The sequence below is a fragment of the Oculina patagonica genome, chromosome 5, assembly GCF_052425735.1.
Source record: "Oculina patagonica isolate OP01 chromosome 5, crgOcupat, whole genome shotgun sequence".
In the NCBI taxonomy this organism is placed as follows: domain Eukaryota; kingdom Metazoa; phylum Cnidaria; class Anthozoa; order Scleractinia; family Oculinidae; genus Oculina; species Oculina patagonica.
Window position 1 is genome coordinate 15,355,441 of NC_135762.1, and position 15,153 is coordinate 15,370,593.

Consider the following 15,153-nt stretch of genomic DNA (forward strand, 5'->3'; position numbering starts at 1 on the left):
GTTAGATTGTCACTTTATTATAACATACTATAACCACAGTAGCACAGAATTAAAATAAAAGCACTTGTTAACCGTGGTGCTTTTCGTGACTCAACAATGCTTTGTATAAGGGGAAATAGCGGCTTTTATACAAAAAAGCACAGAAATACGTTTATCTTCTCAACGGTCCTTTCACTTTGGGCACCCTCTCCTGGAGGGAGGGGGTTGGCACACGCTTATTTGGCCTGAAAGGGAACGCACCGCTGAACAGGGTAGGGCTTTCAGGGTCCTTCGCCGTAAACTGGGTATACTCTCGACACACTTAAAAAATAATACTGCAGACACGACAGGTACGAAAGGAGTTCGAGGTCTTTGTCTTAAGTCACGCTTAAGGTTTTTGGCTCGCTTCGCTCGTCAACCCACTCGGGAGCCTGTTCGCAGGCTATTTGTGGGAAGCAAAACCTCCCGAAAACTCTAGAAAAACTTCGTACGATCTTCGGCAATCTTCGGCGGTCCCTTAATGACCTGCGAAGTCTTCTGATTTTTTTTTTTGATGATCTTCGAAAATCGTCGGAAATATTTGGATGATCTCCGGAAGCGTTAGGAGAGCTTTTTAGGGTAGCTGGAGAGCTATTTAGGCGAACCAAAGCGCTATTCGACGCCTGCCACGCAGGCTTAGCGGAGCGCTATTTTGACTTACCGGACGCTATTTAGGCTAGCTGGAGTGCACATCTGCATCTGAGCACTAACGTTATAGTAAATCACTGAAGCAAACCGACCAATCAAACTCTTGAAAGAGTTTTTTATTTCCAATGTTTTTTATATGAGTCAAAGTCCGCAAAGCTTCAAAGTTTGCCGAAACTTTATTTAAATAGTAATTAATTGCTTTCATTGATGATCTGCAAAGCATGAATTGGGGAGGGGAGGCGGGCGTTGGTAGTACACGCAAACTTTAATTCGGGGTTCAAAACATTTTTAACTGATCACATACGAACCTAGTAAATGACCTAGCTCACCAAGAGTCTTTCGTAGCTTAGCGGTTAGAACGTCCAACCAGTATCTGGGAGGCCATGGGCTCGATTCCTGCGTCGGAGACTCGGATGTTTCTTTGCCCCACGCTCGAGACAAAAGGAATGTTTCACTTTTAATCAACATAATTGATTATTCAGGATTCTTTCCTCGACCGACTGCTCCCATTGTTAAGCTGCTTGGCATGATGAATAAAACTTTGAATTAATAATTGTTGTGCTCTTCTTGTGTGTGTGTGTTTTTTTGGAAGGACTGTTGAAAGACAAGCAAAACTGAAACATAGTATATTGCAAGAATTACCGACAGCATTTTTAATCGTCAAATGAAGTCAGTTATGTCGCGTGCTCTAGTTTGTGCGCTACGTTGAAACTTATCAACCACGCATTAATATTTATAATTTGGCTTGCTAATACCGTCCAAGACATTTCCAAGGTCACCTCAATCCTATTTCTAAACGCTTGAAAAGGCAAAGGCGAGGAGCTCACACCCATCATCTGTCAGTATATCGTCTTGTATCGTGCGAAGGACAAACTAAGATCTTTTCTATTTTGGACTTTCTGTTGGAAAAACTAAGGTAAGATGGCGACAGATAGTGATCTAACGTAATTCATTTTTTACACGTTTTCAGGGAAAAAGTGTAGCTTAATTAAATGTAGACGTAGATGTTAGAGAACAAAATTCCGCTCATAACCACAGATAGAAAGAAAAGTCCCCTTAAAGTGCTAATGCTCTTCGATTCAACAGCAAGGCATCGGCAGACCCAGGATTCCAAAACCTTTTCGAGCTCTTCGTGCTAAAAGAAACCTGAGAAGTCCGACAATAAAATATTTGTTTACCCCAAGGCCAAGAATACCACAAATGCAAATGGAACTATGTTACACGAATTATTGTTTGTTTCAAACACCCCAGTTCGAATCCCAACCTCTTTATGTAACTTTATATAATCTCTTCAAATAAATCATTTAGTTTGAAAGTACATGTAGAACGCCGGTAACTCGAACTCGGATAACTCGAACAACCCCGCTAACTCGAACAGACTTCCATTTCCCTTGGATTTGACTCCACTTTTCAGTCATTTTTACTCGGTTAACTCGAACTCGGGTAACTCGAAAGCCCCGCTAACTCGAACTAGATTTCGTTTCCCCTGGTCAAAATTTGGGTCAAATTTACCCCGATAACTCGAATTCCGGTTCTTGCAGCTCGCCACGGTTGCTCATTGATTAGAGCAACGAAGAGATCACGTATTTGATCTCCATTTTCCACTCTAATCATAAGAATGTATGGCTGTGTTAAAGCTTCTGAAGAGATAAGTTCAATTTGCACTGTGCTGTATACTGAAGTGCTTTAAAATCAGTAAACTATCAATTATTAACTTGGCAAATTAAATATTTATATGGCCCCGATAACTCGACACCCCGCTAACTCGAACTGTTTGTCGTTTCCTTCAGAGTTCCAGTTACCGGGCTTCTACTGTACTGTATGATCTCCAAAAAGAGTGGTGACTGGGAAATCACATGTAATTCGGGTTTTGAATTACAAGTTGCGTGATAAGGTGTTTTAAATTTATTATTTCATGCCACTTTAATAATTTCAAGGTGTGACAAATGTCTATCCACTGTTGCAAATTATTAAATTGTCTTTAAACGAACAATTAGTCGGTGCGCATGCATAGCTGCAGTGACATCATTGCAAAGGTAAATTAATTTTTCTTGATCACCAACAATCATCAATTCAACTCGACAGTCGACCTAACTCTGCTTGAACTACTGGTATTTGCCATCAGGCAGTAGCAACGTACGTTATAGCTTGTGGTCATCCATCCATGATTTTATAGCAAAATAACAACGTTTATTCCTAAATTGCACAAACTGACGGCACTGCTGAGAAATTAGACAGTTTACAAATAGATTAGTTTTCCAAAGCCAGCTTTTGACTATCTAAACACTTTCTACAAATAACGTTAGTATTGAGATACCCTTTCTGATTGTTATATGTCTCACTGGCAGATTGGGTAAAAAAAAATAGAAACTTTACTAAAGTGCCAAATTTGACGGTAACCGAGGAGAAAATAGCCTGATTCTCAGACTAGGCAGGTCGCTCGAGGCCACCCACTCTCTCCCTTCCCCGTTGGGGAACGCATTGTCGTCCCCAGTGCCGTTTGCCTCTCTTAGCCGGCGGAGACTGTGCACGAAAAACAAGTGGCTCTTGGGACACTTGATTTAATTGGCTGGACTTTAACAAAAGGGACAGCTAATCAAATGAACCGTTTTAAGGTCATTCCATCGAAATAGAACTGACAATAGATTTTCGTTCAAACTTTGCCTAATGGACGTTCATCTTAAAGGAACTATAGGAGCAGGAAGACCTTAAAATACCCTATAATTCCTTACAATATCACAGGGAGCCCAGACAAACTGTTTGTGTATGGACTGTGCACATTTACATTCTTATAGAGAATGTATGGAATTTACTGAATGGTTTGTAAAATTGCGTAAAATGGTGCAAAACATTAACAAATTTGTGCTGAATAAAGTGTTAAGTTTCCTACCTTTTGTGTAGTGTCGTTCTAGATCTTTTGGCTCGAAATGGCGAATTTGAGTCGATTGAAGGGTATTTTGCTTTCGCTGTTTACTATACATCTAATTATATGGAAAGGGTGGAAACTCCAACAGCTCCAAAGTAGAACACTTCCAGCGCCGAGCCGATTTTCGACCTGATAATCCCATCGCACAGCTTTCAAACTAGGCACCAGAAAAGAGGAAGGCTTGACGAATCTTCTCGTATCATTTGATCGAAAATTTATCCAAACGGTCCGGAACAAGCCCTCAAACGAAAACGGGTATCCAAAAATTTTAAGCCGTCCGAATGCGTAGCACCAATTTGTGGTGCCGAAGGGAAATGCTATTCCCCAACCTCTTTGTGATTGGATACAATTGAACAATGGTCGTTCAAGATTTTGTCTCGTGGATAGGGAGGCAAAGGCAAAACCAATACTCAATAGTATAGGGAGTGATATCAATAGTGCGACACAACCTTAGGACCCTCGCGCAAATGGCAATTACGATGGCGATGCCGGAAGCGATGCAGTATCATTTAAATATGCGTCATTGTAACTTGTATGCGTCGAAGTAAAAGGAGTGCGCCATTGACGTCTGTTTATTTACTTCCAAATACACTCTTCCCGAAACACAGCTCCCACAAACAATGAGAACCTTTTTCCCTTGCTTTAGCAGTCAACTGTTGATAGCCTTCACCACAAAAGATTTCCCTGTTCCTCCCTCTCCAGTTACAAGAATATTGTGCCCAGCTTCGGCTATGTGTAGGATTTCAGATTGTTCAGAAGTTAAGGTTTCGAACCTAGAAAATGAGGACTATTTCGGTGATTGCAGCCATAAATGTTTAAAACATCAAAAACAGAAAGAAAAATAAAGGAACTCAAACACGAGTACCTTGCCATATTCGTATGTCGCGAAAAAATCCCACTTTTCCGCAAACTCGCGATCGCCTACATTTTCTGCGCTACGAAAGTCGTGATGGAACTTCGCGGGGTTTTCCCATACAGCTGGACCTTAACAAAAGAATAGCAAATCACAACAACGGTTTTGCACGAGAGTTTCACATGTGGGTGTATTGTTTTGCAATCTCTGTAAAACAACTAGGTGAGATGACTAAAGCCTGATATTTTTTAGGGCTGTAAAATATTTTTTTTCGTTGAAAAATGAACGCTGACTTTTATTTGAAGCTAGCTAGCTTTAAAAATGAACTCATACCGACTAGATGTAGGTACTTACTCGTTTCTTAAGTCAGTATGAATATTTCATAATTACTTCGCCACACTGACAAGCTACAACGACGCATATTTAAATGTTAATGCGTCGCTTTCGGCATCGCCGTCATAATTGCCATATTTTGAGCGAGGGTCCTAAGGTTACGTCGCACAATTGACGTCACTCCCTATACTATTGAGTATTGGTTTTGCCTTTGTCTCCCTATCCACGAAACAAAATCTTGAACGACCATTGTTCAATTGTATCCAATCACAAAGAGGCTGGGGAATAGCGTTTCCCTTCGGCACCACAAATTGGTGCTACGCATTCGGACGGCTTAAAATTTTTGGATACCCGTTTTCGTTTGAGGGCTTGTTCCGGACCGTTTGGATAAATTTTCGATCAAATGATACGAGAAGATTCGTCAAGCCTTCCTCTTTTCTGGTGCCTAGTTTGAAAGCTGTGCGATGGGATTATCAGGTCGAAAATCGGCTCGGCGCTGGAAGTGTTCTACGTTGGAGCTGTTGGAGTTTCCACCCTTTCCATATAATTAGATGTATAGTAAACAGCGAAAGCAAAATACCCTTCAATCGACTCAAATTCGCCATTTCGAGCCCAAAGAACGACACTACACAAGAGGTAGGAAACTTAACATTTATTCAGCACAAATTTGTTAATGTTTTGCACCATTTTACGCAATTTTACAAACCATTCGACATTCTCTATAAAAATGTAAATGTGCACAGGCCATACACAAACAGTTTGTCTGGGCTCCCTGTGACAATATCAGCTTTTGGAAACGTTATTTTAACTGTTCACTTCACGTTTCGTAAGAGCAGAAAAAATAAAGAGAAAGCAAAACGCGAAATATAACTACAGATGTACCACATCGACTTCGAGGAACAATTTAATAAACGTTTCGTGATTAAGGCAAGCAATTTCAATCGACACGGATTCAACTTGTTCCTAGCATGCAGTGATCTCGAGGTCACAATTATAATATCACGACTACTAAGTTCACATTTTCGTTGATTATTTACTTTTCTAAAATAGAATTTTGTTTATATTTATTTTATAAAAAGAAGGTGATTGCTAGACTTGAAAATGAGAGGTCCCGGTATTCGTTTACGAGAAAACGATGATTTATCTCTTTTTCTTTTTTTCGAGCCAAGCCGCATAAAAAAGCCGTCATTTTCTTTATGTACGCGCGCTAATCACGCGTAAAATTATGCGCAGTATTTGATGCGCAATGCTATACTGAGGAATGACCTTAAAACCCTTTTGTTATATGAAAATTTGAAACGGTTGATTTGATTGGCTAGATTTGAAACTCTCTTTGTTAAAATCCAGCCACTCAAGTCAAGAGTCCCCAGAGCCACTTATTTCTCATGCATAGGCTCCGCTGCAACCGATGCGTTAGGAAATCAAAGGCTCTTCGAGCAACCTCATTGTAATTCGATGAAGTGCCGTCGTTCGCTTTCTTTTTTCAAATAAGCGTTCAATAATGTAACGGTCTCACTTCATTTGCCTTTGAATTTATTTTTCATGAGAGTTGCGTCAATGGGTCACTGATGCTTTGTGCTGTCTGGCTTCGTAGCCCCCTTTTTTTCACTAACAACATAAAGTATAATTATCCTTTGAATATGCTTTTTACTGTCTGAGATGCACTGAATTGCATTTTAAATTACTTTTCTGTCAGCAAGTATATTCGTAGCGGACAGCGACAAGCGTTATTTTTGAGCAGTCTATGAAATTTGAGAGAAAGATGCGCCTGAGCACTTCGTGTTTCTGTTCGTCGTTTACCACCAGAGTAAAGTGTAATAACCTTTGATCCTCTTTCGCATTTAGGAAAATTTCTTTTGTAAATCAGTAATCAACCTCGTTCGCTGGAAGAGAGAGACCCTGGGAATGAAGTTGGAGATAATTTGTTTCTGATTGAAATGTGCTGAATGCGTTTGAAGGACCTTTCTGACAGCACGTTTACCGTTTAATGCATAAATTAATTGCAGTTGGATATCAGAATGGAGTGAGTGAGTGAGTGGGCAAGTGAGTGAGTGCGTGCGTGAGTGAGTGAGTGAGTGAGTGTGTGAGTAATAGTAATAGTAATAGTAATAGTATATCTTTATTGCGCCTTACTCTCCAAAGGGAGGCATTGGTCTGTTTACAACAAAGGTTTTAACATTTACTAATACATTTAAGAAATAACAAAAATTTGATTCTTATACAATTCATAATGTCAATATATGTAAAGATTAAATAAATTATAATGTTCATTGTGCTTGTAAGTTAAGAAGCTCTTTCCTTTTTTGAAACATTGAATGTATATATTTACCTACTACTTTTGATGTATGTTCATTGTCAGCTCTAAGTAGGTACTTAATCCTCTCGTTCTCACTTAAATATATGTACCTTACATCAACCTTAGAAATGTGAGAACATAATTCATGTCTTATGGTTGTAAATCCCTGGCAACACATCAAAAAATGCTTTTCGTCTTCTACGCAATTTTGTTTACATATCAAGCATGTTCTTTGCTCTACTGGGATTGATGCTCCTTTATTTTCATATTTTCCAGTCTGTATTCGTAATGTATAACATCCTAATCTAAGCTTTGTCAGGCTTATTCTGTGCGCTGGGTTTTTAACTGTTGTTAGGTAATTCTCAAATTCATAGCTCTTTTTAACTTCCTTGTGTGTAAATTTTTCTCTTGAAGTTGACGATGAACTATTCTGGGTGCCCAGCCAGTTTTGTGAATACTTATTTCTGAGGGTTTTCCTCATGGTTAATCGACCGTTCTTGATGTGTTGCCGGGTTATCGGCTCTGTTTCTTGATGTATTTCTTCGATTCTTCTTGATATATTTCAGCGATTCAAAAGTGAGTGGGCAAGTGGGTGAGTGAGTAAGTGTGCGAGTGAGTGAGTGATTGAGTAACAGTAACAGTAACAGTAAATCTTTATTGTGCCTTACACTCCGAAGGGAGGTATTGGTCTAGTTACAATAAAGGTGTGATAGCAACTATGCTAACAAATTACTTAATAACAAACACTTGAACTACAATGCAAACGTTTACGATAATAATTGAACTATTAATTATACAACTATTTATTGATATAACTTTCAATTTAAAATTTCTTTTCTTTTTTGAAACATGAGAAAGATATATTTAGCTATGATTCTAAAGGGAGCATAATTATCAAATTTAAGAAGGTACTTTATTTTTTCATGATCAGTTAAATCTACAAAGCGAGGATCAGTTTGGGACACGATGGAATGAAGCTCTTTTCTAACATCATTATACCCTTTGCAATACATTAAAAAATGCTGTTCGTCCTCTATGTGAGTGAGTGAGTGAGTGAGTGAGTGAGTGAGTGAGTGAGTAATAGTAATAGTATATCTTTATTGCGCCTTACTCTCCAAAGGGAGGTATTGGTCTGTTTACAACAAAGGTTTTAACATTTACTAATACATTTAAGAAATAACAAAAATTTGATTCTTATACAATTCATAATGTCAATATATGTAAAAATTAAATAAATTATAATGTTCATTGTGCTTGTAAGTTAAGAAGCTCTTTCCTTGTTTGAAACATTGAATGTATATATTTACCTACTACTTTTGATGTATGTTCATTGTCAGCTCTAAGTAGGTACTTAATCCTCTCGTTCTCACTTAAATATATGTACCTTACATCAACCTTAGAAATGTGAGAACATAATTCATGTCTTATGGTTGTAAATCCCTGGCAACACATCAAAAAATGCTTTTCGTCTTCTACGCAATTTTGTTTACATACCAAGCATGTTCTTTGCTCTACTGGGATTGATGCTCCTTTATTTTCATATTTTCCAGTCTGTATTCGTAATGTATGACATCCTAATCTAAGCTTTGTCAGGCTTATTCTGTGCGCTGGGTTTTTAACTGTTGTTAGGTAATTCTCAAATTCATAGCTCTTTTTAACTTCCTTGTGTGTAAATTTTTCTCTTGAAGTTGACGATGAACTATTCTGGGTGCCCAGCCAGTTTTGTGAATACTTATTTCTGAGGGTTTTCCTCATGGTTAATCGACCGTTCTTGATGTGTTGCCGGGTTATCGGTTCTGTTTCTTGATGCATTTCTTCGTTAGTTGCAACATCAAAAAATGTTGTAGATGTTGTTGCATATTGAAATGCCTCACTTAACAAAACGTTATTACAACAATACTTCAGTCTTTGCCAATAGCTGAAGATTGAGGTTTTTATGTCAATGATTAAAGGATAACGCCCAAGTTCTGCCCTGCAAGCAATGTTTTCTGTATACCATGGGACGTTTAACGTTTGTTTACAGAACTTGATGTGGACTTGTTCAATTGTGCTTTTATCGAAGTGCGTTTTATATGACAGTAGTTCTGGTCCCCAAATCTCGCACGCATAAAGTAACACGGGCTTAACAAGGGCATTGAAAAGTTTGTTCTTAATCGCAATAGCTGCTGAATCCGTGTTAGAAAAGGATCGTTTAATTATCGAGAGGACCTTAGTGGCTTTTTTGCTGAGAATTTCCCTTGCATAAGTGTAACGACCGGATGAGGTCATTTCTATACCTAAATATGTTTGTTTGTCGACAATTTGCAAAGATTCATTGTCGTATTTAAAATTTATATTATTTTTGTTTTGTCCGTTACCGCTGAATATGATAATGTTCGACGTTTTGGTATTAACTTTGAGCTTCCATTGCTGAGCGTGTCTATGAATTACATTAAGCGATTGTTGCAACCCTTCGGGAGAAGGACTGATTATTAACAAATCATCTGCATACATTAAGCAGTTTATAGTTCGATTTCCTAACATCACACCTGGAGATTTGCTTTGTTTAAGATATTGCGGTAGATCATTCATAAATAAAGAAAATAAAACTGGACTTAGACCATCACCTTGCCTTATCCCTTTGTTACATGAAAATAGTTCAGTAAGTGACTGAGTGAGTGACTGAGTGAGTGAAGTCAAAGTCATTTTAATACTTCAGTACCATTCGGTAAAACGGGCTGTTGAATATTTCAGCGATTCAAAAGAGTTCAGCCCCAAATCTTTTGTTATTAATTTAATGATGATATAGATCGAATGTTTCTCTCCTTCAGTCATATCCAGCTGTTACCGGAGTTGAGCGTAATCATGTGGTGGTCACTGGCAATTTTTTTTGCTGTCTGCACTCTGCCATCGGGTGAGCATACTTACGTTAAGTGATTTTATGCTCCCTTATGCGTTACCCGGCGAAAATAATCCTACTCTGCGCTCATTGCCTTGGTTGAGCTCGGTTTGCTGGGAAGAGATATGACGTGACACATTCTGCCATCTTTTGGCCACCGAGGTGGCCGTTTATTTTTAGTAACAAAAATCAAATGAAGCTTACTCTCAATGAAACTGTTTCCCGGCAAAGGTGAGGGGATACCCGAACACATGTATATAAATCTTGTCTAATGGGAAACAGGGCGGGTGGGAAATGCTGACTTCGGCTTTAATGATTCGATATCAAGAGGCCGAAGAAAGCTCCACTGTGCCTTATATATCATGATAGGAAATGTTTCCAGATTTTATTACTTTCACCTGACCGGAAGCTCGAACAGATTCATTATGAATAAGGTGTATAAAACTATTTATTTACTAAAAAAAAAACACTTCTTTCATATTTAAGTTTTTTGTAATGCATTGGCTTTACAGGATCCTGAAAAAAGAGATAAATTTTATTTTTTTTTTACCGAGGCAATTGCCTTGGTTTGCCTGTTACTAGCCACGGCCCTTAAATTGCTATTTGAATTAATTATTTCCGAGTTCCTTGTTGTTAATAGGATCCAAAATTGAAAATATTTATTTGTTATTATTTTTTATTTATTATACATCTTTTTATTTATTTAGTTATTTATTTATTTATTATTAATTTCAACTTTCCATGTACAGTGTTTGGAGGTGGTTTAAATTGTCAGAGCTGCACCGAAAGTCCGCTCCAGTCTCCAGAGAAGTGTAACATGTCTAATACTGAAGAATACTGTGGAAGCAATGACAAGTATGATACCCTTACTATGACATGATAATTATTACAAGTTCTCACTACCAGCCACGGTTCACCTATTCGGAGGACGAGTTATTATTTTTCATCTTCATCGTATATCCGTACTGCATGCAGATAAGTCGTAAAACGGTGTAAGTAGCCAAGCGTTGGATGTAAAACTCTATGTATGTAGAAAGTGTACAGTCTTTTAAGACTGTACACTTTAAATATCCACTGTGACACAAGGGGCGGATAATATGGCGGCATAAAAAAAAAATTATAAAAAAAAAAAAAAAAAATGGCGGCATACACCACTTTCATAATGGCGGCCAATTTATTTATTCTTTTATATGTATGTTAATTAGCCCTACTGGCCTCGTCAGCATGTGAAAAATTCAAAAGAATTTTTACTCTAAAACGAGGCCAGTAGGGCTAATTAACATACATATAAAAGAATAAATAAATTGGCCGCCATTATGAAAGTGGTGTATGCATGCATACATTTTCAAATAAGAATGCGGCTCAACCATACATCATATGTTTTGCAGAGTTTCATCTTTGGGGCACAGATATTGTCTGCATAACCTGAGATGATGCTTTTCCTCAGTACTTATCACTTCGAAAAATACCGAGAATGAAAAAAAAAACCGCCTGATCGCAGGTTATTGTCTGAATAAACAAGGTGTCCGTACAAGGCAGGCTAATTTGAGAGAAAATGAATGAGCTGAGACCCAAAGCGCTGCAATTAATAACGAAATCATTCAGTATAAAGCGGGTGTCCGTAAAACCTGGTTCGACTTTAATGTGTTTATCTTTTAATCTCTCTTTTTTAGGTGCATTGCATTAACAGCCGAGTTGATGAACGGTACGTTGGTTGGCATTCGAGGTTGTTTTCCTGACAGTGCTGGCCAGTGTACCAACATTTCTGCCTGCAACCAGAGAAATGAAAGTCTTCCTGATGGGGTTTATTTTGAACGCTGCGTGGCTGAATGTTGCACTCAGCCTAGGTGCAATAAAGGACTCTTCCCAATGCTGCCTGAGCTGCCAAGTCCCTCATCAGTCCGTGTAATGGTCAGCAGCTCCATTGCTGGCTCAGCTAAAACTACGCAAGCTTCAACCACTCAAGCACCAAAAGATCCAACTGCTGCCGGCATTAAGATGAAGGCATTCTTACATTTGCCAATCTTTCTACTCATTATAATCAAAATAATGAGTTAAGCGTTGAGTCATACACTTGAGAAAAGTAATCAACTTGTGCTTCTTAGATAACACTAGTTTCACGTCACAATTTTTTTTATCAGTCTGTAACCGCGGGGCCACAGAATGGAAATAAAAGCACTGGTTATACGTGGTACCTTTTAAAGAGATTACTTTATCAAAGGGAAATAGCTTTTATACAAACAAGCACGGCTTACGTTGATCCTATTTACGCTTTTTTGAGTCCAATGCTTGCGTGCGCTTTGCGCATGCGCATTAGACTCTTTGTTATATGAAAAAAGCTGTTAGCAATCCCAAGGGAATGGTTCGGGATCGATAATCGTTCGCTGTAATGTAGAAAACAATGATCAGCTGCAAGAACGGACTCCGTACGGACACGCACGATTAGTTTCAATTAAAAACAGCCAATCAGCGACACGTGTTCCCACGCATAATTAAAAGTTCTTTCTCAAGTCACGATTATTCAACACTTGAACAGGACGAAATAATTTTCCAGTTAAGACATTTGTAAGCTTTTTGTGAAAATAAATCTTCGTTTTCAGTTCAGTTAAGCACTTGTGTTTTCGTCTTGCTTAAAAAGCAAGACGTCTTTGAGAAAAAATATTTCGACGGCGACTCGCGTTTATTTACACAATGCGACCAAATATTTATTTTGTTTTAAAAAATAGAAAACTTTACCTCGGTTTTTGTATTTAAGTCATTCGAATTTTGACCAATTTTTTCTTTACAGTGCAAACAAAAACCTTCAAAAATAAAAGATGTACATGGATAAATGTAAATCAAGTTACGCGACTAAATCAAAATGCGTTTGTTTGGCCGCTTTGCAGTATTACACTGTCCCGGCCTTTGCCATACACTGAAATCGAATTTCATGCTTTTACGACTCTCAGAGATCTTAAGTTCTTCTTACAGCTAGAAAAATCATAAAATGGTTACATTGATATGGAAGTGATGATTCGCGAAATTTGTACATCATGATAAACAGTCTTCGCTCCTGTGTATGGTAGCTCGATAATAATTGCCTAGTTTCCAGCGTTCAAAAGGTCATCATTATATTGACGTGAGCATTTACACCCGTTTTTAGGAAAATCTGTCACTAAGTGCTTACAGTACAATGGAGTAACAGTCACTATTTCAAGTGCTTTTATTGCAAAATCTGTTTCAAGAGTCATCATCAAAATGGTGAAAAATCTGAAAGAAAACGATGTGAAGTTCTTCAACCCTTGTTGTAATGAACATGCTTTTTGTAAATCGTCACGCAATCTTGTCCAAATGTTTAATCGTTTCTGCTTTTACGGACAATACGGAAGAAGTAACATCAACTCCTGTTCATACTTTAAATTTTGTGAAGCATATAACATTTATGACTGTTTCGTTTTCATCCATAATCATCCACGATGCCCCTAGCTTGCTATAAGCATTTTAAATTAAACTCCCGAACACAAACCTCTAACCAATTTTAACCGGCTTACGAAAACCGCGCAATCTGTATCACTATGCCATACGGCATTAGACTCATGTCACCCTTGGTGACCTATTTTTAAACCATGACACAAGGTTTGATTTGTGTGAAAGATGAAATATTCAGCATGTCGTGAGCGGGGGACAAAGAGAAAATCTGAGTTCCTGACGGGAATCGAACCCATGTCCTCGTGGGTTTGTTTCCCGTCGGGGACTCATTTACTGAGCTTAAAATTTACCATCTTTCTTTATTTATCACCATACAGTGTGATTTATGTTTGTTAATTCATTCTTATGTCAAAAGTGCACGAAAAAAATTAAAAAACTACAGAATGATTTGCAAAATTTAGATTCACTATAAAAGACGACTTTTTAAAACGGCTTTTTTTTTTAAAAAAAAAAAGGTTGTAAGAAAATAATGTTTAAAACACCCGCAGTTTAAACTAAAACTGTAGGCCACAAATAGTTATATCAACTGAAGTTCAAAATACGTCACGCCTTTCAAAAGTTTCCGCCTGTTATTTTAACGCACTAACGCATGGTCTTTCTTTTTTTTTTTTTTTTTTTTTTTTTTTTCACACGCATGGTCTTTCTGCGTAGAACTGTAGACCTATGTATTTTTACGAAATGTAAAGAAAAAATATACAGTCATACTTAGTTGTATTGTGAAACTCCCTGAAAAAGCGTGCACTAGTGACATGAAACTTGTAGGAAAGAATAATTTAAAATAGTTTTACAACTCAAGTAATTTGGGAAGTGATACGGTTTAGAAAATTAAATATATTTTAAAATCGTTTAAAAGAATGATATTTTCTATTAAAACAAAATCGACTTTGATGGTTTATGGGAGCATCGCCAAAGATGAACAGGTCTTTAGTTTTGTTGGAAAGAGCCTTCTACTCCCACTAGATGTTGTATATATCTTATGTACTCTGTCTTATGTAGTTTTATATATTACAAGTCTTTTTGTCACCATTTGAAATTGTACATATTTTTTTTAGTCCATTTCACTCGATCTATTTTAAACTTTATTTTTATTTACACGACCCCATCGTGTATAAATTAGCAAATGGTAAACGACATAGCGTACACTATTGAGCTGAGTTATGGATGTACGCGGGAGGTTGCTAAGCACGAATGAAGCGTAAGATTCACACGAGACGATAGCCGAGTGCGACTCTAGCTTTTTAACTAATCAGAGCGCGCGCTTTACTTTAGTTGTGTTGTAATAAAGGTTTTACTTACTGACTGCTTGCTTTCTTGTTTGCTGGCTTGCTTGCTTACTTACTTACTTAATTACTTACTCTACGTTCGTCAGTAGGTGAGTGGTATGTTTAAGGGGAAATCCGCCGGGACTTCGAGTAGTTATTGGACAAAATTATGTACCAAAACTATTTACACCTGATTGCAAGCTTTTGTGTTACTGCTTCAAGTATCTTATCGAAAGAAATCTTTTCTAACAACACCAAACATCGAAAACAAATTTCGAAGTTTCACTGAATTCCCATGAAACGCTTAAAAGATGTGAGCTTTTGCCCATAGCTTATGAACTTTGAATATCATTTTCTCAGACTCTGATAAGAAATTGTTGTACCAGAATTATTTTCACCTTATTGCAAACTTTTTTGTTACTGCTTCAAATATCTTATCAAAAGAAATCTTTTCTAACAACACCAAACATC

The 15,153-nt window shown here is 37.6% G+C and overlaps 2 protein-coding genes across 2 annotated transcripts in view; both read left to right on the forward strand.

Moving 5' to 3' along the window:
• LOC144652955 (uncharacterized) overlaps window positions 1-15,153 on the forward strand; it is a 68,066-nt gene that overhangs the window by 45,437 nt on the left and 7,476 nt on the right. The window lies entirely within an intron of this gene.
• Window positions 1,279-12,143, forward strand: LOC144652952 (uncharacterized). The gene is made up of 4 exons (XM_078512850.1): window positions 1,279-1,582; window positions 9,885-9,967; window positions 10,702-10,807; window positions 11,626-12,143. Exons 2-4 carry the CDS (start codon window positions 9,919-9,921, stop codon window positions 12,008-12,010), a joined length of 540 nt encoding a protein of 179 aa, XP_078368976.1. The 5' UTR covers window positions 1,279-1,582; window positions 9,885-9,918; the 3' UTR covers window positions 12,011-12,143.

Bases quoted from the DNA above. Each gene is read 5' to 3' on its own strand.
- LOC144652952 (XM_078512850.1), top strand. From the start codon at position 9,919: ATGTGGTGGTCACTGGCAATTTTTTTTGCTGTCTGCACTCTGCCATCG. The intron at 9,968-10,701 runs GTGAGCATACTT...TTCCATGTACAG, and splicing joins TGTCTGCACTCTGCCATCGG to TGTTTGGAGGTGGTTTAAAT. The intron at 10,808-11,625 runs GTATGATACCCT...TCTCTTTTTTAG, and splicing joins TACTGTGGAAGCAATGACAA to GTGCATTGCATTAACAGCCG.